The sequence below is a fragment of the Zingiber officinale genome, chromosome 1A (genome assembly GCF_018446385.1).
Source record: "Zingiber officinale cultivar Zhangliang chromosome 1A, Zo_v1.1, whole genome shotgun sequence".
Lineage (NCBI taxonomy): Eukaryota > Viridiplantae > Streptophyta > Magnoliopsida > Zingiberales > Zingiberaceae > Zingiber > Zingiber officinale.
Window position 1 is genome coordinate 171,978,367 of NC_055987.1, and position 25,066 is coordinate 172,003,432.

The 25,066-nt window shown below is 35.9% G+C and overlaps 2 protein-coding genes across 3 annotated transcripts; one reads left to right on the forward strand and one right to left on the reverse strand.

The window, feature by feature from the left end:
- Positions 1-6,580: 6,580 nt before the first annotated feature.
- On the reverse strand, positions 6,581-10,113 carry LOC122038419 (V-type proton ATPase 16 kDa proteolipid subunit-like). Of its 2 annotated transcripts, none has more exons than XM_042598164.1 (4): positions 9,982-10,113; positions 9,663-9,771; positions 9,282-9,567; positions 6,581-7,213 (listed from the first exon to the last, which is right to left on the reverse strand). In XM_042598164.1, exons 2-4 carry the CDS (start codon positions 9,736-9,738, stop codon positions 6,961-6,963), a joined length of 615 nt encoding a protein of 204 aa, XP_042454098.1. In that variant the 5' UTR covers positions 9,739-9,771; positions 9,982-10,113; the 3' UTR covers positions 6,581-6,960. The 2 variants fall into 2 exon arrangements, with proteins under 2 accessions (XP_042454098.1, XP_042454099.1); XM_042598165.1 differs by having other exon boundaries at positions 9,663-9,812; positions 9,982-10,100.
- Positions 10,114-10,929: 816 nt separating this feature from the next.
- Positions 10,930-12,029, forward strand: LOC122006896 (subtilisin-like protease SBT4.10). Its single transcript, XM_042562586.1, has 3 exons — positions 10,930-11,055; positions 11,185-11,410; positions 11,491-12,029. The coding sequence occupies exons 1-3, from the start codon at positions 10,930-10,932 to the stop codon at positions 12,027-12,029; spliced, it is 891 nt and encodes a 296-aa protein (XP_042418520.1).
- Positions 12,030-25,066: the final 13,037 nt, after the last annotated feature.

Sequence of the window (25,066 nt, forward strand, 5' to 3'; positions counted from 1 at the left end):
GCACCAATCCCAAATTATATTTTGGCCTCCTTCTTATTATGAGTGTGTTAGTCTCCCTATGCTTAAGATGTCGGATGTCCACTAATTAATTGAGTTACTAACAACTCATTTTAATTAATATCTCAGTCCAAGAGTAGTACCACTCAACCTATCGTCATGTCGGAGTAAGTCCACCTGCAGGGTTTAACATGACAAACTTTATGAGCTCCTCTTGGAGACATTATCAACCTAGATTACTAGGACATAGTTTCCTTCTATAATCAACAACACATACTATAAGTAATATCATTTCCTAACTTATCGGACTTATTGATTTATCAAGCTAAATCTCATCCTTTGATAAGTTAAAGAAATAAATATTAAATATATGCGCTTATTATTATATTAGGATTAAGAGCACATACTTCCATAATAACTAAGGACTTGTTCTTTTATTAAGTCAGTATAAAAAGAACTTTCCTTAAATGGTCCTGCTCAATACACTTAGAGTGTGCTAGTGTAATTTATTAGTCAAGACAAACTAATACATAATTACACTACAACTATTCCAATGGTTTGTTCCTTTCCATCTTAGTCATGAGCTATTGTTTATAATTTATAAAGAACTGATAACACGATCTCTTGTGTATGACACCACACACCATGTTATCTACAATATAAATTAATTGAACGACTACACTCAGTATATATAAATGTAGACACTTGACCAATGTGATTCTTATTTCTAAATAAATGTTTATACAAAAGCTAGGCTTTTAGTATATACTCTAACAATCGTGTCTACTATTAGCTAGTAAACAAGCATGTATTCATAAGGGAAGGCTGTCTTATACTGGACTCAACTGTGAGAAGTTCTAAAAATTCTATCCTATTGAATCGTTTCAATAGTTCTATGAGAAGTATAACCTATTGAATCCACAAAACCACAAACTTTATTGTCTCCCAAACTACTAAGCCGCGAGGCCGGATAGGGAGGTGCTAAATTTGAAGGTAAGTCCACCGAGCAGGCTGGGCACTGCTAGGTAGAAAGCAGAGCTAGTAGGTTGGGGGCAAGGCTGCCTAATAGGGAGATGTGCTGAGCACTACTGGCAATTAAGCATGGGCAAGCTACTTGTGGTGACCTCAATCGTACTCGAATGCTATCAATAGAAAAGCACTGCACTATAAGAAAAAAGTTAAAAGATAGATGTACAATAGATCTAGGAATAAGTTTTTAATGGTAATGTCCCAGAGGATAAATAATGCATAAACGACAAATATTTTGTCATCATTAGATTATGTTTATTCCAATTATTGTGTATGAACGTCATAATATTGCCACTCCATCAATTTCAAAGCAAGGTTATATTACTAATAATGATTGATCTAAAGAAATGGCAAATTAGTGAAAGGAAAGCGTGACAGATGGTAGAATAACATAATGGATTACTGACCTAGACTGCATAATTTTCATCGCTTGAAGTTTTTGTCTTCCTCACTCCACTTTATCCCAGGTTGATATACATTAGATCAATTGTTTCATTGATAATCATTATCTTTTGTTCCTTCTTGTTTAATATGCATGCTTTAAAATGATATTTGCTAGTGGTTATCTATTTCAGCATGTTTGTTCTCTCTGTCAATCTCTATCTTAGTAACTACTCCCTCATGGAATAAAAATGATAGGAAACTCAATCTCCTCATAGATTTCAACACTTAAAGAAAACTATAGAACTCTAATCTTATATCCATAATACTTTTATTAGTCACTCTACTAGTTGAAACTTAAAAGATAAACATCTATCTCTCTTCCAATTGAAAGATAGTTCTTAAATGTATGTGTATTAACTACTTGAACATGGACTGACATAATTGAAATCCAAATAGAAATATAAACACATCTCAATTTATATATTTGTAGTGTTACTCCTCTCTGATACTATTAATTCCTCAGTCGATGTAACTCCTCTTTCCCCTACCCTCTGATTTTTAACATTTTATCTCCTCTATGTGACCAATAGACAAAATAAAAAAAAAACTGAGTCAAGGGAAGAGAATCATCTTATTTTAGGTGGTGTCATCCGTCGGTGCTTCATTTCACCTTCACTCACTTTTTAACGTTGCATTTCCTTCGCAGATCCACTGACAAAATAGAAGGATATGACATGGGAAGAAAATCTTCCTATCTTAGTCGAATTCAGACAATACCAGCTAAAATAGGTATTGGAACAATACAAATGAAATCATGTTGATAGGGGTGTCATAGACACAGTGACATTTACTTTGCCACAATTACTTGTGCCCCCATAGTATTAGTATATATTAACAATAAAAATGATGCATTCGATCTTATTGATACTAGTCGGCACTTGAAATCATGAGGGTATTAAAAAAAGACAAACTTAAAAAAGACAAACTGAGTTATATTAGAGAGAGTCATAGGTGAGATATGCAAACACTTACACAAATTGTAGAACAGTTCTAGGACATCGTGTCTACTATTAGCTAGTAAACAAGCATGTATTCATAAGGGAAGGTTGTCTTATACTGGACTCAATTGTGAGAAGTTCTAAAAATTCTATCCTATTGAATCGTTTCAATAGTTCTATGAGAAGGATAACCTATTGAATCCACAAAACCATAAACATGCCAAGTTCTATGACAATTAGAGAGTAATCTATAACTCAGTTCTCATGAATGTATTTGTTCTTGACCACAAACATGCCTAGTTTTATGAGAAGTTCTAAAAATTGAGTCATTCGAATTCTTTTCGAAGTGACCGTACTTCTTTTTCACATAAGTGATCTATCAAGAGTAATCTACATTACATTGCTGGATTATTAAATGTCATGTGATTAACTTCTATCCTTTACTAGTCCATTGGGTAGTTCCCCCATAGTGATCTACATAGTCGTGCAATTAATTTGTTTCATCGAATCTTGTTCTTGGGATTTCCAATCTGCATAGGTTGAGTTTCTTTTGCACCAATATTTTCCATCAGCATCAAGCTTATTTCTCGTGATGAACTTACAATTAACTCTCTATTTAACTCTTTAGTTAGCGGATTCAATAGGTTATCCTTTGACTTTACATGGTAAATAGTGATAACACCCGTTGAGAGTAGTTGCATAATGATTTTGTGGATATGATGCATATGTCTAGACTTACTATTATACAAATGACTTTGTGCTCGGCCAATAGCTGATTGACTATCGTAGTGTATATATTATTGCCGATTCAAGTTTTAACCACCTAGGAATATCTTTTAAAAATTGTTGGCCTCTTCATCATATTTGTCAAGAGTTATAAAATCAAATTTCATCATGGACATGAATACTTGTCAAGAGCATTAGTATTTCAAGAGGATAGGGACTAATCAATCATGGGCGACCACTATGTAGAGGCTATATGTCCAGTCTAGTGATTAATGCCTTCACATTTTGGCAGCGGGCTAATTATCGATTGAACACCAAAGAACATTTATCATTTGTAGAGAATAACATTTGTACTTTTTGTGTCAATACGAAGGAGACACAGGAGCATTTGTTCCTTAGATGCCCCATCATAGGATTGCTATGAAGGAAGGTTAGAAGTTGACTACACATGTAATAGGAAATGACTATGAGAGAATATTTAGAGTCTTCAAATGACAATAATGAGACACCCAAATTTTGATGAGGGCAAGACATCTGACAATTCATCTTATATGAATAATTAAGAAAACAACCTATTGCTAAGAGGGAAATAATGAATGTAGGGTAGAAAATCTAGATATGTGTATAGAATCTTAATATCTATTCTGACCTAACACTCTATAAGATATGATACAAGCATGATTGGATATTTCAAAGTGAACATTGTACATCTCTTTTTATTGGTATAAACACATTTACCTATAAAAAAATTCTTTAAAAATTATCTTAATATAATTACAATAATAAATAATTATAATTATTGATCAAATTTTTTTATTAATATTTTAAAAAATTGTTAATTAAACTTTAATATAATTATAAATTAAATTGAATATATTACCATTTAAACTTGGATCTATAAATTCATCTATAGCTATTAAAATTACTAACAAAATTCAATCGGTAAACTTTATTTTGATCAATAAAAAATTAAAAATATTAACTAAAATTTATTTCACCTATAAAGTAAATAATTTAATTATCAATTAAAATTATTTATTTGATTTATATTTTAAAATATTTTATTATTTAAAATTAAATTTGTTTAGAAAATTACCTGTAAATTTATTTTTGGCATTACAATTTTACCACTAATTATTTCTATTATAGCCGTGATATCGCTACAACTCACGGTGTAATACATGTTGTCCATTGATCTTAAACTTTCCATTAGTTGGCATCCACTATAAAATTCCATGCATCATACGTCGAATTTCATAGAAATCCAAAGGAAGAGTAATGACTCCTCAGCTACCATATTCGCATCTAAGTTCTCTTTCATTTTTCACATCTTTTGTGCTTCTCATTGCATCAGCTGCGTATTCAAATGAAGAAAGAAGGGTACGTAATTCAAAAGAAAAGAATATATATATATATATATATATATATATATATATATATATATATATATATATATATATATATATATATATATATATATATATATATATATATATATATATATAGTTTGTAGATTTCCTTTGTAAACACGTACTGTTTTAATCTGTACTGAATGATCAATGGTACCACCACCATATATAAATGTCATGGATGCCGCAGGTTTATATTGTGTATATGGGAGCTCAACACGCATCCCAGTACCCAACTTATGAACTCCATCTTAATTTGCTCAAAGAAATTCTCGTGAACTGGTAATTAATAAATTGATATGTTGTTTATTATATTTTGTCAAATTTTGAGACTAAAACAAATTATGAAAATGCAGTTCACCTAGTGAGTCTTTGGTGTATAGCTACCAACAGAGTTTTAGCGGATTTGCTGTCAAACTTTCGATTGATGAGGTCGACAAGTTGAACGGTATATTAATTTATATTTATATATCGAATGGAGGAGGGAATAGTTTTAATTAATTTTAGATCATATGTTATAAATTAATATATACCAACATGGCACGGTCTGCAACGTGGCACCGTGGATGGTGTCGACGGCGGCAAGCAGCATCGATAGGCACATCATTGACAAGGTGGTCACCGGTGATCACATTTCCACTTTGGTGAGTGAGTAATTAGTCCATTTCAATTTAGAGATAATATTAATGTGATTTAATTTTGACCATATGCAAAAATTAAACTTGCTAGTCTTATAATTTATGTATTATACTTATTACTTTAGATAATGTTGCACTCCATTAATTCCTTTTTTATTTATACTATATGCTCTCTTTCTCTCTTTGTTTTGCTAAAAAGAATGAAAATAAGGAATTATTATATATTTTTAAGTAATTTTTGAAAGGGAAAAAAAATGCAGGGAGCTTCTGTCAATACGTTTGCGACAACAAATAGGTTTCACCCGTTGATCTACTTACCGGGAAATGCAACTACTTCTCCAGGGTACGAAGATACAATGCTATATATATTCTCTATCTTCTTGTATATAGATACGTTGCAACCATCACTACAAGAAAAAAGCTAATAGACAACGCTTTTAAAGCGTTGTCTTTTTGCCTGAAAAAGCGTTGTTAAAGGCACTGTTGTAAAAAGTCTGCTCAACGACAACGCTTTTAAAACGTTGTCATTTGTACTAAAGACAACGCTTTTGCAACGCTTTAAAAGCGTTGTCGTTTTATGCAAAGGCAACGTTTTGCAACGCTTTTAAAGCGTTGTTTTTGGTAGAAAAGACAATGCTTTTTGCAACGCTTTAAAAGCGTTGTCGTTTTAAAGAAAAAAAATAAAAAAAAATATTTAAAAATCATTATTTTTATATTTACGAAACTATTATTTTTCTTTTACCATGTCTAGATTCGAATTTTACATATAATCAACTCAGTTAATGATTTCAAACTCATAAAAATAATAGAAATCTGACATTGAAGTAATATTAATAATTAATTACATGAAAAGCTAGTAAATATCAAAATTTACACTAATTCTGTTTCAAAGTATATAGTGATATTCACATATAAAACAAAAGAGCACAAAAAATCTGTTTTGAACAGCTACAATCTATTTAGCCAACAATCTGTTTACTGAATACTTAATACTTAATATTGAAGTAGCCAACAATTTGTGGACCTACAATTCTGGGTGGACAGAAATCTAACTCATGGGCTCAATAAATACTCATTCTAGGTTTATGAATAGCAGTTGTGCCAAGATTGAAAATGATTTTTGTTACCATTATAGCAACAGTACAATCAGAAATAACAAATACAACGAAACAAAGACTGTTTCTTAAATGACTCAAAACATTCTTCTTTACTGCATCACTACAAGGTACCAAAAGACATTACAATCTTACAGAATTTTGATACCATTCGGAACTTGTTCGGTAATTCAAATGATAGATCAAAGCATTTGCATGAACAAGCAAAATTTATGGACAGCAAAACATACAAAATCAGTAATGAGAAGCCAAAATCATTTTCAGTGACCAACATCACAACACTATTTCCTAAAAGCAGCCAATACTTAATTTATAATATGAAAGTGCAATTTTACAACTTTGAACAAAACAAAGCAAGAAAATGATCAAGAAAATTTAAATAAGAAAAAGAAAACATAAACATAAAATAGACTATGTACAACTTTTACCTAAATATTATTATTAGTGAGAGCCTCCAACGGTGATGCAAGAATTCTGATGAAGTGTGACCCTCTTTTGAGGAGGCTAACGAACACTGTAAGATACAAATTTCACATTCAAAGCAGGATTGTGCAGCCTGATGTCACAATCTGGGGCAAATGCAGTTACCATCTCCTTGATTATTAAATTGAAATTTCCATGTTCCTTAATCAGGTCTGAAGGTTTGAACGTTGCCAAAAGCAAGTCATCTTGTTTGGTAAGTGTCATCTGCATAGATAGATACACAGGCATCGGCAGCACCAATAGCAAGGAGTACTCTGTACGGGTGGAAAGTGAGACAGCTAACAGAACCTATTCTCTGAGCCATGAAAGTAGGGTAATATCTGATGATGCTTAGCTGCTCTCCTTTTAGACTGAAAACCTTCACAATTTGCTTAGCAGAACCACTTGCAATAATTAGAGCATGCCGATGAATTGCCAAGGCAGCAAGGGAACCCCTATGTGCATCAATGGTAAGATATGGTTCAGATTGGTTTCTAACATCCAGGAACTGTATATCCCCTGCTAGCGATGCACTGACAATCTGTTTACTGAATACTTAATACTTAATATTGAAGTAGCCAAAACAATCATCATGACTTTCTACCAAAAGAAACAAAATTTACACTAATCTTAATGAAGATTTTCAGATCCTTGATGTAAAATAGTTTTCAAATTGCATGCAGCTATCTGACTGCTTTATTAAACTGATCTCATGCAGCTTGTTCTTTGCTCTCCCAAGTTTTTAACTTTTTAGTTATACAATTTATAGCGAAGATACAAATTTACTGGACTTTTCAATTTTCTTTTTCTCAGGTAATAAAATCAACTTTTTAAACACCAGCCACAAGTTGATCTTAACTGGAACAGTTTACGAAGTTATATTCCATAGTGAAAACATGCTTTACAAGCATCAAACTCATAATTCCTAATTCATGTGGATTGATGTACTTGGTTATAAACAATATAAGATGACACTTAATTTGGAGCAAATTTGGAGAACTTGGCTCATCCAAACTCCAAAAGGTTGATAATCTGACACAACAACAAATGATCTTAATCCAAATAGCTTGTGGTTTTAACAATAAACTACCCATGTAAATAATACTAACCTTAGATGCTTATCTTATTCTTACAAGATGTACCCATGAATCCAAGATACAACTCACACGTACTCCTAAGGTAACAACAGCTTCACATTGGCTTCATATTTTCATTAAATTCATTTGTTCAAACACATAGCTGATAAACTACAAATAGATATTAGAATTGCAAATGTAATACAAGGCCATTAGCTCAAACCATTTGACTTAAAAAACTACTGACAACTATTATAACAATGTGATAAATCTAACCATAACCTTACTCATGAATCCCAGATGCAACTCACACGTACTCCTAAGGTAACAACCGCTTCACATTGGCTTCATATTTTCATTAAATTCATTTGTTCAAACACGTAGCTGATAATCTACAAATAGATATTAGAATTGCAAATGTAATACAAGGCCATTAGCTCAAACCATTTGACTTAAAAAACTACTGACAACTATTATAACAATGTGATAAATCTAACCATAACCTTACTCATGAATCCCAGATGCAACTCACACGTACTCCTAAGGTAACAACCGCTTCACATTTGCTTCATATTTTCATTAAACTCATTTGTTCAAACTCAATGTGATAAATCTAACCATAATGGAAGAACCAATATTCTCCAACCTTACTACTGCAGATGTCTAGTTGGTCAATACACGTTATCTACATAACTACCTATACATGCATTTTGATTCATCAAATTACATGTAGTTCAAAATAGCTCTTTTGACCTTTTATTATTTCTACATCTTTAAAAAATTAAATTTGCAAGATGGTTTTGTAAGCACAATGCAAAGCTGACACTTTTTTTTATTAAAAAACAATTATAGAAAAAGTGCTTTGATTGTATATGTTTTGGTAAATTCCATAGAAATAAAGCACATATATGTCTATGCTATTTGTATCCATAAATAAGACTCAATATTTTATGTAGTGAAACTAAACGCAGTAAGTAATCAAAATATGGGCACAAACATTGTTTGTTACCCTTTCAAAGTGACTAAAACATAGAAAATTTTGTAGTAATCATTGAAATCGATAGATCTAAGGATTCATGTGGGATCTGCATATGAAACTACAAGCATCTCAGTAAATATTCCAATTTTTTTAGTCAATAACTAGCTCTCTCAATAACAACAACAACAAGCTAAGGCACGATCCCTCCAGGACTCCTATATAGATAGATAGTGCAAAGAATGGATGAAAGACACATACACAATAGGAATACGACTGTAAATAAATTTTACACACATGACCTAGAAAAATAAATTGCTCTTTTATGAAAGGACTATCAGAGGAAAAATGGACTAAATATGCGATAACAGAAGACAAGGTTAGAGAATTCGTAGTCAATAATTAGACAAAAAAAAAAAAGAGGAATAGAGAGCACTATCGAATCTAGAAAGGATCTCAAACAACAACTACCTGACTCCAGCATCTCCCACGATGCCAACGGCTATACCAGCTGAAAGTCCTGCAAGACCACAAGCCAAGCCAGAAGACAGATGGGCATACCCATCAAAAAGGTAGTACGACTTGGCCTTGGGGTTGATCCCGGTGCTTATGATCACCGCAATGATGAGACCGTAAATCCCCAGGACTCCGGCCATGACAACGGGAACTATCGACTTCATCACGAGCTCTGGCTGCATCACACCCATGGACGCCACCCCGACGCCGCTCTTCGCCGTGTCGTACGCCGCCCCCATGCCTGCAAAAGAATGAAAAACATTTCAAGAAACGAACCTTTTGATTCGAACGGAATAGGAGTCTGAGATAAAGGTCGCCGAAATTGGGGGAAATTACAGGAGAAGACGAGGGCTGCGGCCGCGCCGAGGAATCCGAAGAAAGGGGCAGTTTTGTCGCCGCTGAAGCTAGACATCGTGGCGGAGGAGTCTCGACGAAACCCTAGTTCCTGCGGAGGAGGAAGAAGAGGCAGGCGTGCAAAGGTCAGATCTGAAGAAAAAATGTGATCGAGATTTTATTTCGTTGCCACAAACAAAGATAATAGCCCCAAAATCCAGCCAAAAAAGCTCGAAAAAAATGTTCCCTTTGATGAGGAACAGCGCGAAGGGGAGTGGAGAAAAGCGAAGACGCGAGGAATTGGACATAAAGCAAACTATACCGTTGCCTATGCTGGATTCCTCGGTGTTTATGCTGTAGAGGATGCCCTCGTATCTGATCTCGCTCTTGGATGGAGAAGGCTGCACGAGATGAGGAGTACTTGGGAGAAGGGTTCGGGAAAATGATCGGAAGATAGAAGTTGGGAGAAGGGTTTGAGTTTTCTACTCCTTACATAGATCCAACGGTTTGTATTAATCAAGATTTAGATCCAACGGTTTGTATTAATCAAGAATTAGATGAGATTTTAAACATAGATAACACTTTTTAAAAAGCGTTGTCGTAGACAATAAAAATCAGTCTAATAGACAACGCTTTTTACAAAGCGTTGTCTTTGACCCGTAAAAATCACTAATAGACAACGGTTTTTAGAAAAGTGTTGTCTATTAATAAGAAAATAATGAAATAGACAACGCTTTTCACTAAAAACGTTGTCTAAAAAGCGTTGTCTTTAAGTGTTGTAGAATCCAAATTTTCTTGTAGTGCATTTTGATCTGAGGATATATCAATTGCCAAATTAACTTATCTACTGCTTAATTACTGTGTTTCAGGGATTGCAGTATGCCAGATAAAAACGTGGTGAAAGGAAAGATTCTTCTCTGCAAATTACTCTCTTACGAAACTTTTACTAAGGGCATTCAAGGACTGATATCTATAGATGACTCTTCACTTAATATTTCCTTCTTATTCCCAATTCCATTCATTGTAATCAGCTCATTGGATGGCCTCAACCTTTTGAACTACATAAACAACACAAAGTGAGTACTGTTTATATATAATTGAGGAAATATATAATTATTAGCTAGTATTATTTTAATATCATCTAGCTAGCTAGCTAATTTGTTGAGAAGTATTGCATGCACTTAACTTCTTTGCTTGTATTTCCATAGTTCAATATCGAGGTACGTGTATATATACTATTGTTGTACTATATAATAATCCATGTATATATATGATCTTGGCCAGAAATCCTGTGGCTAACATCCAAAAAAGTGAAGCAGTTTTCGACTCCGAGGCTCCCTTGGTCGCTTCCTTCTCATCGAGAGGCCCCAATTTAATCACCCCTTACATCTTGAAGGTCAGTAATTAATTAATTAATTAATGATTCATCATTAATCACAGTCAGTAATATTACCTTCACATTTTTAATGGATTAATCGCAACTTAATTGGCAATGTACTACTAATTTGTGTTTGCATGCATGCAGCCTGATATAAGTGCTCCAGGAATTGACATTTTGGCCGCCTGGTCACGGGTTGCATCGGTGTCAAACCTCCCCAACGACACAAGGGTCGTCAACTACAACATAATCTTGGGCACTTCCATGGCTTGCCCGCATGTAACCGGTGTCGCCGTCTACGTCAAGTCTTTCCACCAAAACTGGTCGCCGGCAGCCATCATGTCTGCGCTCATGACGACAGGTCTCTCTAAAGGTCAGTAATTAATTTGTTCTGTTTTCTTTTCAGCTAAATTTTTTCATTTTGTCCACGTTTAATTTAATTTATATGTACAGCCAAACCGATGTATCCTTCCGCCGGCCAAGACCAATTATCGTATGGAGCCGGCCAACTGAACCCGGCGAAGGCCGTCGACCCAGGTCTTGTCTACGACGCCGGTGCCAGTGACTACGTGCAAATGCTCTGCGACTCGGGCTACAACGAAACCATGATCAGGATCGTCACCGGCGACTCCAGTTCCTGCTCTTCCAGTACCAGTACTGGAACGGCGAGGGATCTCAATTACCCATCCATGGCCTTACATGTTCAGTCCGGCAAAGCCTTCGCTGCCAAGTTCTTGAGAACAGTGACCAACGTCGGTAGCGCCCGACGCGGCAAGTACAAGGCCGAGGTCCGGGCTGATCGCAGACTTAATGTGGTGGTGAATCCTAGTAAGTTGAGGTTTTCGGAGTTGAATGAGAAGAGACAGTTCACTGTGTCGGTTTCTGGCGGGCCATTGCCAGGGTACTCGACGGCGCCGGCGACGGTCATTTGGTCGGACGGGAAGCATCTGGTGAGGAGTGTGATGGTTGTCTACACCGATTTCTCATCTTGATTTATCAATGTGAAAAATATGTATTATGTTACAATTATATTTTGTCAATGTACATAAGAAAATATTATATTACCATTCTACTTAATTCATCACATGATTGAATAACAATCTCCAAACTTCTATATAATACTCGTCGTTAGTAAAATATTTATGATGCATTTAATTCACAATTCACCTAATCGGCAGGTGTAATATAATATTGAGCGTAGTAGTGGGTCGAGCGGGAGGCCGGACAAAGAGCTCCCAAATTACTTAGCCGCGAGGCCGGATAGGGAGGTGCTAAACTTGAAGGCAAGTCCATCGAACAAGCTGGGCGCTGCTAGTTAAAAAGCAGAGCTAGTAGGTTGGGGGAAGGCTGCCGAATAGGGAGATGTGCTGAGCATTGCTGATCATGTTAGCAATTAATTAAGCATGAGCTACTTGTGGTGAACTGAATCGTACTCGAATGCTATCAACAGAAAAGCACTCGCACTATAAGAAAAAAAGTTGAAAGATAATATTTTTTACGTGTTGTCTATATGACCTAAAAAGTATTGTTAAAAATACTATTGTTAAAAGTCCGCAGATAATGTTTTTGCTACCCTTAACTAACAATAGATGCAACATCTATAAACAATTTGGTTAGAATGCAAATGGGCTAAGCCATGCCCCACAATAGAAGCTAATCACAAGGTCCAAATAGTTGAATTATTTTGACTATTCAAGTATTTCGTTTAGAGCCAATGTTTGACTTTGTTTAAAGTTTAGAAATAACAAGTTCTTATGTTTCCATATAATGCACATATATAATGATGTTGCATTATGGTCTTGGAAATGTCCTAATGAAATGAAACATAAAATGCACATATATAATGATGTTGCATTATGGTCTTGGAAATGTCCTAATGAAATTAAGAAGATAAAAGATGATCTCTGATCTAAATAAACTGATATAATTTACTAGCAGCAGATATATATATATATCCAACATTCTTACCAATCACTTAAAGTCATCATATTCATAAGAGAACTCTCTACTTCCTACAAATTTTAACAAAAGAGAGGTTATTAAGGCCATGAAATTTAAGACAAAGAAACAAACATGACTATTATTAATTCCAGCAACAGGATATCGTGCCCCTAAAGAAGTTTCTCTTTCACTGTCTCTGGGGTTTAGATGCAAGGAATGGATAGCAATTAAAATAAAATCAATCTTAAGACGTTTATGTAAAGCCAAAGAATTTATTTCAACAATGGAGTATTTAATCTAGTAGAGCAGTTGAGAGATTATTTGGAGATAAACTTCAAAAGCATGATGTTAGCTTCTCCCACTTGACACTAATGGTGGCTAGTGTGCAATTACTTTCCATGACTACTTGAGTGATAGATACCCAGAACTTGAGCTTGGAGAAAGAAACAACAACCAGCTGCCTCTCTCTTTTTTTTAATGAAATGCCTCCCTTTAATAAACCTGCTATCATTTCCTCAAAATTGCTCAGAAAAGATATTTAAGAAAAAGCCACTTCCTCATTAATGACATTACCTCATCAAAGATCACTTGAAAGAAAAGAAATTCCATTGTAGTAAATTGTCATAAGTTGCTTGTCGAATTACTCATTTTGGCCCATCTCCATTATTATTCTCCTCCCTCCATGTTCAGAGTGTTGGTTGCTACTCGGAAAACCTAGAGGTTCCACTGTACAAAAATTTTGTACAAAAGTTTGAACCTTTTCCTAGCTACCATGTGTTCTTTTAAATTAAATTTTGGATCGCCTGCGGAACTTAACACGTTTGATCCAAAACTTAATCTATTCGTTCTTTTAGGTTTTGGCTTGGGTCTCCTGCGGAACTTAACACGTTCGACCCAAATCACCTTAAGTTATTAATTTCATTAAATATTAATTTCCATAATTGGTTCCCAGTACTGACGTGGCGAGGCACATGTGTTAGTGCAGCGGAGGCCGGCAAGAGGGGGGTGAATTGCTGAAAACACAAAATAAAAATACCCTCCTCGGATTTCAACTCAATTAATGCAATAGTAAATAAAGTAAAGGCAGAAATAAAATTAAACCAAGCAAGGAAATAGAAATTAAGTAGAAAACAGGATTTAACCTAGTTACAACCAAGGAGGTTGTTAATCCAGGGCAGTAAGAAAAAGCTCAGTAGAAAAATCTCCTTTGTTGAAGGCGGAGAAGCCTTTTACACTTTGGAAGCTTAGAACTATTGCTAGGAATGGCTACACAATGATTGCTTGAGTTGTTGTTGAATTCCTAGCTCCAGGGGCCTTTATATAGGCCCTGGAAATCTTATCCCGAGAGTCCAAGGCGCCTCCAACAGGGTTCAAGGCGCCTCCAACTCGATCTGTGGATAAAACTTTATCCGCAGCGCAAACGGTCAAACTGGACTGCTCAAGGCGCCTTAAACAATCATTCAAGGCGCCTTCAATGTGTTTAAGGCGCCTTCAATGTGTTTAAGGCGCCTTCAAGGTTACTGCTACAGTAATTTCAGCCTCTTTTGTCTTCTTTTCTTCTTCTCTTTAGCTTCCGAAGCTCCGTTCTTTTGGGTGATTGCGACCAACCGGAATAGGGCTCACCCGAACTCAATTCCCGGCCTTCTCCTCGAGCAGCCTTCCGTCCCGGCTTAACGTCCCTCGAACGCCGCGCACGCTCTTCACGCCCACCGGAGTACTCTTCCGCAGCTCTCTCGTCCTTCGGACGCACCGAGCCCGTCGGCTCCCTTCCCGTGCCGTCCTTCTCGCTAGCTGCGTCTTCCGCTCGACTTCCTGTGTTCCTAAGCTCCTGCACACTCAGACACAGGGATCAAACACAGCAGGACCTAACCAACTTGGTTGATCACATCAAAACTACCACGGGGTCCAACAATCTCCCCCTTTTTGATGTGCATCAACCCAAGTTCAAGTTAGGGTTAAAATAGACATAAGAAGTAATTTTAAAGAAAAAATTACTAAACTAACAAGTTAAGCATAATTTTTTGCAATTAGTAAAATTGCAACACTTTGCAACACTTTTTATAATAACAGAAATGTTAAATTTTTCTAACTCCTCCTAAACTTATACTTTTCTCTCCCCCTTTGATCACAGCAAAAATGGGGTTAAAAAAAAAACTAAGTTAAGTGAAATGTATAGAAATTTAAAAAATTCTAAGTCAAAATGAATTTTTCCCAAAAAAAAAAATTTCTAAGTCAAATTTTAGAATTTAAAAAAAAATTCTAAGTCAATAAAAAATTTCTAAGTCAAATTGAAATTTTTGAATTTTCACAATCTGACTTTTTAGAATTTTAAAAAGATTTAAAAACTTTTAAAGCATTATATAATTCTAGTTTAATGCTTTTTCAGAGAGTTAATTAAACATTTTCTTTCAATATTTTAGCTTCCAGGTCGTGGCGAGGCACTAGGCCTTCTTGGTTATTGGAGCAACAACCACTTCCTTAGACAAAGCTTCCATAAAGAATTTCAATATTTAATTTTCTCACTGTAGGCTTTTAATTTTTGAAAAATTAATTAAGCACAGATTTTGGAACCCAATAAAGGTTCCTACCTACAGGGTTATTCAGATACTTAGGGGGTACATAATTTTTGGGTATCCTTCTAAGCTGACCCTGATGGTTTCTAATATACCAGTTCAATTTTCCATAAACTTTAATTTTTGAATTTGGAAATCTATTTAAAGATGTACTATTTCTTAATTTCTCAATTTCTAATTTTAGATTTTTATTTTCAGATTTCAAATTTTTATTTTCTTTTTCTTTTTCTTTTTCTAATTGATCTAATTCTTTAGACAAATCTTTAATAAACTCAAAAAACTGTTTAGAGTTTAGGGCACGTACCTTACTTACCTCATCTTGCGATGCTCCCCCTTCATCATTGCTTTCTCCTTCTGATGTTCCTCCCCCTTCATTTATGCTCATTTCTGAGCTAGACGTTTCTTCTAGCTGATGGTTGGCCATCAGTGCTAGTCCCGAGAATTCTTCGATGTCTGACTCGGAGGATGATGAATCTGACCAAGTAGCCTTCAGGTTCTTGTGCTTGGAGGATTCTGGTTTCTTGCTTTTTGATTTTTCCCTTTCTTTCTCCTTTCTCTTTAATTTCGGGCAGTCATCCTTGATGTGCCCTTCTTCGTTGCAGCTGTAGCAGCGAACCGTCCTTTTTCTTTGTTGATGCCTATTTTTCTGCGGTCTAAATTTATTAGAATTAAAAAACTTATTGAACCGTTTTACCAGTAGTGCTGCTTCGGATTCATCGACCGAGACTTCGGAGTCAGAACCGATTACTTTTGCCTTTAGAGCTATGTTCTGACCGGTCTTCTCTACTCCATTTGGCTCTAAAACTCGAGATTCGTGAAGTTCAAAAGTCGAAAATAACTGTTCTAACGTACTTACCTCGAGGTCCTTAGAGATGTAGTATGCATCTACTAAGGAGGCCCACTCTGGAGTTCTCGGGAAGGCATTGAGCGCGTACCGGATAGAGTCCCGGTTGGTTACCTCTTCTCCAAGGTTCGTTAGTTGCATTATCAGCTCCTTGATTCTCGCTTGGAGTTGCGCTACCTTCTCGCCTTGGTTCAACCGGAGGTTCGTCAACTGGTTCCGGAGGATGTCGCGCTTTGCTAGCTTCGCTTCGGAGGTACCTTCGTGAAGTTCCAGGAATTTTTCCCAGAGATCTTTCGCGGAGTCGTAGCTTCCGATCCGGTTTACCTCCAGTGGCGGCAGAACGCTGAGTAGGTGGAACTCAACCTTTCCGTTGGCGACGAAATCTGCTTGCTCCTTTTTGCTCCACGTGTTTTCTTCTTTGTCTTTAGGAGCTGCAAAACCATATTTCATAGTAATTAAAATATCAAAGTCTGTTTTAAAAAATACCTCCATTTTGCGCTTCCATGTGGCGAAGTCTCCGTCGAACTTCGGGGGATGGATGTTCGCTCCGGCCATCGTCTTGATCGTAGTGCTTCAGTTGGCGGTTAGTCCTTCTGAGGCGATCAGGCTCTGATACCACTTGTTAGTGCAGCGGAGGCCGGCAAGAGGGGGGTGAATTGCTAAAAACACAAAATAAAAATACCCTCCTCAGATTTCAACTCAATTAATGCAATAGTAAATAAAGTAAAGGCAGAAATAAAATTAAACCAAGCAAGGAAATAGAAATTAAGTAGAAAACAGGATTTAACCTGGTTACAACCAAGGAGGTTGTTAATCCAGGGCAGTAAGAAAAAGCTCAGTAGAAAAATCTCCTTTGCTGAAGGCGGAGAAGCCTTTTACACTTTGGAAGCTTAGAACTATTGCTAGGAATGGCTACACAATGATTGCTTGAGTTGTTGTTGAATTCCTAGCTCCAGGGGCCTTTATATAGGCCCTGGAAATCTTATCCCGAGAGTCCAAGGCACCTCCAACAGGGTTCAAGGCGCCTCCAACTCGATCTGCAGATAAAACTTTAACCGCAGCGCAAACGGTCAAACTGGACTGCTCAAGGCGCCTTAAACAATCATTCAAGGCGCCTTCAATGTGTTTAAGGCGCCTTCAATGTGTTTAAGGCGTCTTCAATGTGTTTAAGGCGCCTTCAAGGTTACTGCTACAGTAATTTCTGCTACAGTAATTTCAGCCTCTTTTGTCTTCTTTTCTTCTTCTCTTTAGCTTCCGAAGCTCCGTTCTTTTGGGTGATTGCGACCAACCGGAATAGGGCTCACCCGAACCCAATTCCCGGCCTTCTCCTCGAGCAGCCTTCCGTCCCGGCTTAACGTCCCTCGAACGCCGGGCACGCTCTTCACGCCCACCGGAGTACTCTTCCGCAGCTCTCCCTTCCCGTGCCGTCCTTCTCGCTAGCTGCGTCTTTCGCTCGACTTCCTGTGTTCCTAAGCTCCTGCACACTCAGACACAGGGATCAAACACAGCAGGACCTAACCAACTTGGTTGATCACATCAAAACTACCACGGGGTCCAACAACATGGCCTTCTTGGATATGGGAGCAACCACCACCGACTAGACAAAACCTTTTATGGAAAGCTAATATTTAATTTCCTAAAATAACTTTAGGTTAACCGAAAAGAACAATGAAATCACAAGGAAAAGAAAAATAAAAGAACACAACTTTGAAAAACATATTTGAAATACTAGAATCGTAAGCCTCTTGTATTTGGTATTATTTCCATAAATAACTAGCATGATGCGGAAAGGAAAAATTACTAGTTATACCTTCTAAAAAGACCTCTTGATCTTCTACCGTATTCCTCTTCTAACCTCGGACGTTGTGTGGGCAACGATCTTCCGAGATGAGAACCACCAAGCACCTTCTTCTTCCTTGCAAGTTTCGGCCACCACAATTCTCCAAGAGAAGTAGAGGTCCGGCCACCACCACCAAGCTCCAAGGGATGCAAGAAACAAAACCACCTTTCTCTCCTTCTTCTCCTAGCTAGAACCGGCCACCATCAAGAACTCCAAGAGAGGTTGCCGCCGGCCATAAGAAGAAGAGAAGAGGAAGAAGCTAGGGCCGGCCACCAAGGAGGAAAAGAGAGAAGAATAATAGAGTTGATCACCCTGAAGGCACCTCTACCCCTCTTTTATAATCCTTGGTCTTGACAAATAAGGAAATTTTAATAAAAATTCCTTAATTCTTTTGTCATAAAAAAGAAAAATTATTTTAATTAAAAACAATTTTCTTCTTTTAATAATAATGGTCGGCCACTTCTAATTCCCAAAACAAGGAAAATTTAATTCACACAAGAATTAAAACTTCCTAATTTGTTTCTAGAAATTTATAAAAATTTCTCCAATAATTTTTATCCCTTCATGATTGGTTAATAAAAAGGAAATTTTATAAATTAAAATTCTTCTTTTAAACATGTGGATAATTTCCAAAAAGAAAGTTATCTCTAAAAATTAAAATCTCTTTTCAATCTACAAATAAGGAAAGATATCAAATCTTTTCTTAATCTTTTGTAGAAACTAATAAAAGAGAATATTTAATTTTTAAACTTCTCTTTTAAATTATTATCATGGTTAAAAAGGAAAGTTTTTCTTAAAAATAAAATCTCCTTTCAATCTACAAATAAGGAAAGATTTCAAATCTTTTCTTAATCTTTTATAGAAAACTTTAAAAGGAAAGATTTAATTTTTAAACTCTCTTTTAAAACTATGATATCCACATAAGAAATAATTTTTAAAAAATCCTTTTTAATATGATGTGGCAGCCACCTAAGCTTGGGCTCCAAGCTATTGGCCGGCCACCTTAAGGCCAACCTTTAGGCTTGGCCGGCCCTAAGCTTGAGCTTCAAGCTTAGCTTGGCCGGCCCCTATTGATTGGGTAAGAAGGTGAGTATGTGGTGGGTATAAATCTCTATATACAAGAGGCTACGATAGAGACCGAGAGGAGGAATTGGTTTTGGTCTCCCGATGAAATTAAGCTTCCCGTGTTCGCCCCGAACACACAACTTAATTCCATCAATAATAATTCATTCCACTAAAGAACTATTATTGAACTACCGCACCAATCCCAAATTACATTTTGGGCTCCTTCTTATTATGAGTGTGTTAGTCTCCCTGTGTTTAAGATGTCAAATGTCCACTAATTAAGCGAGTTACTGACAACTCATTTAATTAATATCTTGGTCCAAGAGTAGTACCACTCAACCTTATCGTCATGTCGAACTAAGTCCACCTGCAGGGTTTAACATGACAATCCTTATGAGCTCCTCTTGAGGACATTCTCAACCTAGATCACTAGGACACAGTTTCCTTCTATAATCAACAATACACACTATAAGTGATATCATTTCCCAACTTATCGGGCTTATTGACTCATCGAACTAAATCTCACCCATTGATAAATTAAAGAAATAAATATCAAATATATGTGCTTGTTATTATATTAGGATTAAGAGCACACACTTCCATAATAACTGAGGTCTTTGTTTCTTTATAAAGTCAGTATAAAAGAAACGACCTCTAATGGTCCTACTCAATACACTCTAAGTGTACTAGTGTAATTATATAGTTAAGATAAACTAATACCTAATTACACTACGACCTTCCAATGGTTTGTTCCTTTTCATCTTGGTCGTGAGCTACTGTTTATAATTTATAAGGTACTGATAACATGATCTTCTGTGTGTGACAGCACACACCATGTTATCTACAATATAAATTAATTGAACAACTACATTTATCATAAATGTAGACATTTGACTAATGTGATTCTTATAAATGTTTATACCAAAAGCTAGGCTTTTAGTATATACTCTAACAATCTCCCACTTATACTAAAAGACTATATCTGCCATACATCTGATTCCCATGCCTTTCAAAAAGCTCTTGCCTTAAGGACCTTAGGTTATCATCTGATGCAATCTAGGCGGCAACAACTTCTCCTCGTTATACAATTTCTCGTATTGGGTGGTACTTGCGCTCTATTGTGTTTACTTGCCTTATAGACTTATGGTTTCTTCGAGTTTGCTACTGCACCAACATTATTACAATAAATTGTAATAATCTTTGGACAAACCAGAAATCATATCTAAGTCTATCTTGAGGTTATTGAGTCATTCAGCTTTTATGGCTACCTCAGAGGCTTGCCATATACTAAGCTTCTATGGTGGAGTCCAGAAAAATACCTATGCTTATCACTCTTCCATAGTTATGACTTTACCTCCTAAAGTAAACACAAAACCCCGAAGTCGACTTATTATTGTCCCTATCCGATTGGAAGTCAAAATCCATGCAGCCCACAGGGACCAAATTAACTGCCTTGTAAGCTAGCATATAATCTCTAGTGCCTCTAAGGTACTTTAATATATGCTTTACTGCAGTCCAATGTCCTTGTCTAGGGTTACTTTGATATCTGCTAACTATGCCCTTGGCAAAACAGATTTCTGATCTCGTGCATAGCATACATTAGGTTGTCTAACTACCGAAGCATAAAGAACTGCCTATATGTCCTCAATCTCCTTTGATGTCATCGGAGACATCTCTTTAGATAAAGACACTCCATGCTTAAAAGGTAAGAAACCTTTCTAGGAGTTTTGCATGCTTAAAATGAGCAAGGATTTTTCTGATGTATCAAGCTTGGGATAAGTAAAATATATTTTTTCTTGCGATCCCTTATTACTTTGATCTCAAGAATATATACATTCTCCCAAGTCCTTTATATCGAATTGTTTGGACAACCATACCCTTACTTCTGACAACATTTTGATATTGTTTCCAACTACCAAAAATGTTATCTACGTATAGTACAAGAAATACCACCACGCTTCCATCACACCTTTTGTATACACAAGACTTATCCGGTTACTAAATCCATAGATCTGGATTACTTTGATAAACCGGATGTTCCAAGACCTTGAAGCTTTGCCTCAGTCCATAGACTGATTGAGCTTGCACACAAGATGCTCTTAGCCCTTTGCAATGAACCCTTCTGGTTGCTTTATATGGATGCTTTCTTCAAGACTTCCATTAAGGAATGTTGTCTTGACATCCTCTTGCCAAATAGATAAAAGAATCCGGATAGACTTAAGCATGACTACCAGTGAAAAAGTTTCCTTTTTCATCAAGCCTTGCTTTGAAAGTTACTACCTTCCTGTCTATCCCTCTTTTCCTATTATAGACCTTTTTACACCCAACGACTTTTACACCATTTGGTGATTCTACAAGCTTCCAGATTTTATTAGAATACATATATTCTAATTCTTTTATTCATTACTCTTTGCCAAGATGCTGCATCTTTATCTTGGAGTGCTTCATCATATGACCGGAGATCAGGTTCATGTCCTCCAGGGATCGAGTCCAAAAACTCTCCCAAAACATGAACCTATTTAGGTTGCATAACAACCCTCCCACTACAACAAGACACTTTATGTAATTGTGTATCAATTTGTGATACGTGTTGCAGTTTTCTTGTGGTATCTCATCTTGTACAGTTGGTACTAGGTTAGACATGTCCTTTATTATTTCCTTAAGAACAAATTTACTTATGAGCACGTGGTTCATTATATAGTCCTTTTCTAAAAAATCAGTCATTGATGCTAACAATGACCTTCTGATTTTTAAGACTATAAACCTACTTTTGTTTATCTAGGATAACTTACAAACAAGTGAACTCCTATCCAACTTATCATTGTCTCTCTTTAACATATGTGTTGGATTACCCGAATCCGAATATGCTTCAAAATAGGTTTTCACCTATTCAGCAATTCTATATGAGTAGAGAGTTCTAACTTGGAAGGTACTATGTTCACTTTCGTTTTCAGAGTTTATCCTTAAAACAAATTTGGTAATTTTCTGAATAACTCATCATCTATCTAATTATTTCATAAGAGTCCTTTACCTTCTTTCTACTATACCATTCTGTTGGGGTGTACCAGGTGCAGTTAGTTGGGATTGAATCCCTACTTTTGATAAGTGACTCCTAAATTCTCCCAAGAGGTACTTGCCACTACGATCTTACCATAGTGACATTTACTTTAACATTTCTCCGCATCAGCCTTGTACTCTTTGAACTAATCAAAGTACTTAGTCTTGCGGTACATTAAGTAAATTTATTTGTATCTTGAATAGTTGTCTATAAAATAGACGAAATATTCAATACTACCTCTTGTTTGGATAGTCATAGGATCACCGATTTCAACATATCTTTGACTCCATACCCCTTGGACTTAAAAGCTTCTTGGTTATTTTCCTTCCAAGTAAGACTCGCAGGTTGAAAATATTTCCACTACCAATGAACCCAAAAGTTCATCAGCTACCAATGAATCCTACTTAAGTATAACCTAGCTTTAGGTGCCAAAGATATAATTGGTTCATTTCCGAAGGTTGCTTTCTCTTAAAATTAGAAGATGTGTTACTAATTTCCATTTGTTGCATCGTGAGAGTTATTGGATTATAAATTGTCAACCATCATACCAGAATAGATAACTTCCCTATTTTTCTTGATAACAACTTTGTTATCAAAATAGACACAATATCTATAATAGTTTAGAAACTGAAATCAGGTTCTTTCTAAACTTGGTACGTAAAGACAATTACTTAAAATCCATATTTTATTCTTATCAAAGGATAAACATCTCCCCTGCAATAGCTACCACTTTTATAGGGTGCCCATGTGGACGGTGATTTACCTTTCATTTAGTTGTCGGGTTTCCTGGAACCCTGCAATGAATTGCAGACATGATTAATGGCATCTTGTATCTACACTCCAGGTTCTGGTAGATAACACCACTAGGCATGTTTCAACTAATGAATTAAATACACCTAAATTGTTCTTAGTTCTAAGAAGACAATCTACCTTAATGTCCAAGTCCTATTTCTAATCATTACAATTGGGACTACTAAGTCTTTTCTATAGTATGACTACTAGGGATTGACAAACATCCTAAGAATCTCAAAAATATTTGGTCAATATCAACTCCTTAAAATCTCCATGAATTTTGTGTATACAAAATCGAAGAGGAGATTTTATTCATTAATTTTATTATCTCGTCAACTTTACTTTATGACGAATAAAATTAATAGTTGATCTGTCTTTGATCAAATATTTGGTCAAAAATTTTTGAATTTAAAAAATATTGATTCCTCAAACAATATTATTTAAATTCACCAACACCTCAAACACCGTGAATTTTGCATGCCACGTTAGTGTGGACGTATACAAATTCAACATTTGTAAAAGGAGGGTTTTAACCCATTAATTTTATTATCTTGTCAACCTAACTTTTTGACAAATGAAATTAATAGTTGGTATCATTTGGTCACACAAATAATAGCAGTGACTCCGATGGGGAGGATACTATTAGATGTGTCTAAGTGTATACCATTACTTGACACTAAGTCCATTAATAAGATTATGCCCCTTCCGTTGGGGAAGATCACACGCTCTTAATTAACTTCCTATAGTCATCCAAAAATGGAAGTCTGTTCTAGTGATCCACAAACAAGCTCATCCGTTATGGAGGAAGGCACTCAGAGTCAACGCGCAAGCTTGTTTATATCACTTACAAACCAGTAATGGAGACCATGGGATTTACTTAAAAATCCCTCTCCCACTTAGTTATTTATAAATGAGGAATTTTAACTATGCTAGCCTACTAAATATGTAAACTAACATGCACACACAGCACAATATAAAAGCAATAAATAGAAAATCTAATTTTCAACTATTATGGCTTTTATCTCTTGTTGTCCTCCGTGTGTTGTCATCCCAAGCTGCTGCCATGTCTAGCTGTCGCATCCATCTTGCTCCTAGTTCCGCTGCGCCTCTGGTCCTTAGAAGGTTCCACGCTTTGCAAGATTCGATCCGCGACATAAATAGAATTTTACATTTTGATCCTATATTCCTCGAAGGAATGTACATGTAAACTAGATCGAACATAAAATAAAATTTACATCCATCGATCCTATATTCCATAAAAGGAATGTACATGTAACTAGATCAAAAATAAAATCCTAATAAAACTAAATACAACTCCTGCTGTATTTTATAATACAATCATGCACACACAATAAAATGCCCTTGACATGTCCAAGGGTCCAATCACACACATAATAACTATAAGCCATAATAGTTGGATCCTGCATCCACAAAGTTAGCACATCCTACTATTAACCTGCCTAAATTATGTATGACATGTGCATAATTAAACTAAAACCAAATACACAGAGGCAAAACCCTAGCTCTGATACCAATTGTTGGTTGCTACTCGGAAAACCTAGAGGTTCCACTGTACAAAAATTTTATACAAAAGTCTGAACCTTTTCCTAGCTACCATGTGTTCTTTTAAATTAAATTTTGGATCGCCTGCGGAACTTAACACGTTTGATCCAAAACTTAATCTATTCGTTCTTTTATGTTTTGGCTTGGGTCTCCTGCGGAACTTAACACGTTCGACCCAAATCACCTTAAGTTATTAATTCCATTAAATATTAATTTCCATAATTGGTTCCCAGTACTGACGTGGCGAGGCACATGGCCTTCTTGGATATGGGAGCAACCACCACCGACTAGACAAAACCTTTTATGGAAAGCTAATATTTAATTTCCTAAAATAACTTTAGGTTAACCGAAAA

Coding starts and splice junctions, on each gene's coding strand:
- LOC122038419 (XM_042598164.1), bottom strand. CDS start 9,738: ATGTCTAGCTTCAGCGGCGACAAAACTGCCCCTTTCTTCGGATTCCTC. Junction 9,568..9,662: donor CGCAGCCCTCGTCTTCTCCT/GTAATTTCCCCC, acceptor ATTCTTTTGCAG/GCATGGGGGCGGCGTACGAC. Junction 7,214..9,281: donor GTGGGAGATGCTGGAGTCAG/GTAGTTGTTGTT, acceptor TGATGCACATAG/GGGTTCCCTTGCTGCCTTGG.
- LOC122006896 (XM_042562586.1), top strand. CDS start 10,930: ATGATCTTGGCCAGAAATCCTGTGGCTAACATCCAAAAAAGTGAAGCA. Junction 11,056..11,184: donor TCACCCCTTACATCTTGAAG/GTCAGTAATTAA, acceptor GCATGCATGCAG/CCTGATATAAGTGCTCCAGG. Junction 11,411..11,490: donor GACGACAGGTCTCTCTAAAG/GTCAGTAATTAA, acceptor TTATATGTACAG/CCAAACCGATGTATCCTTCC.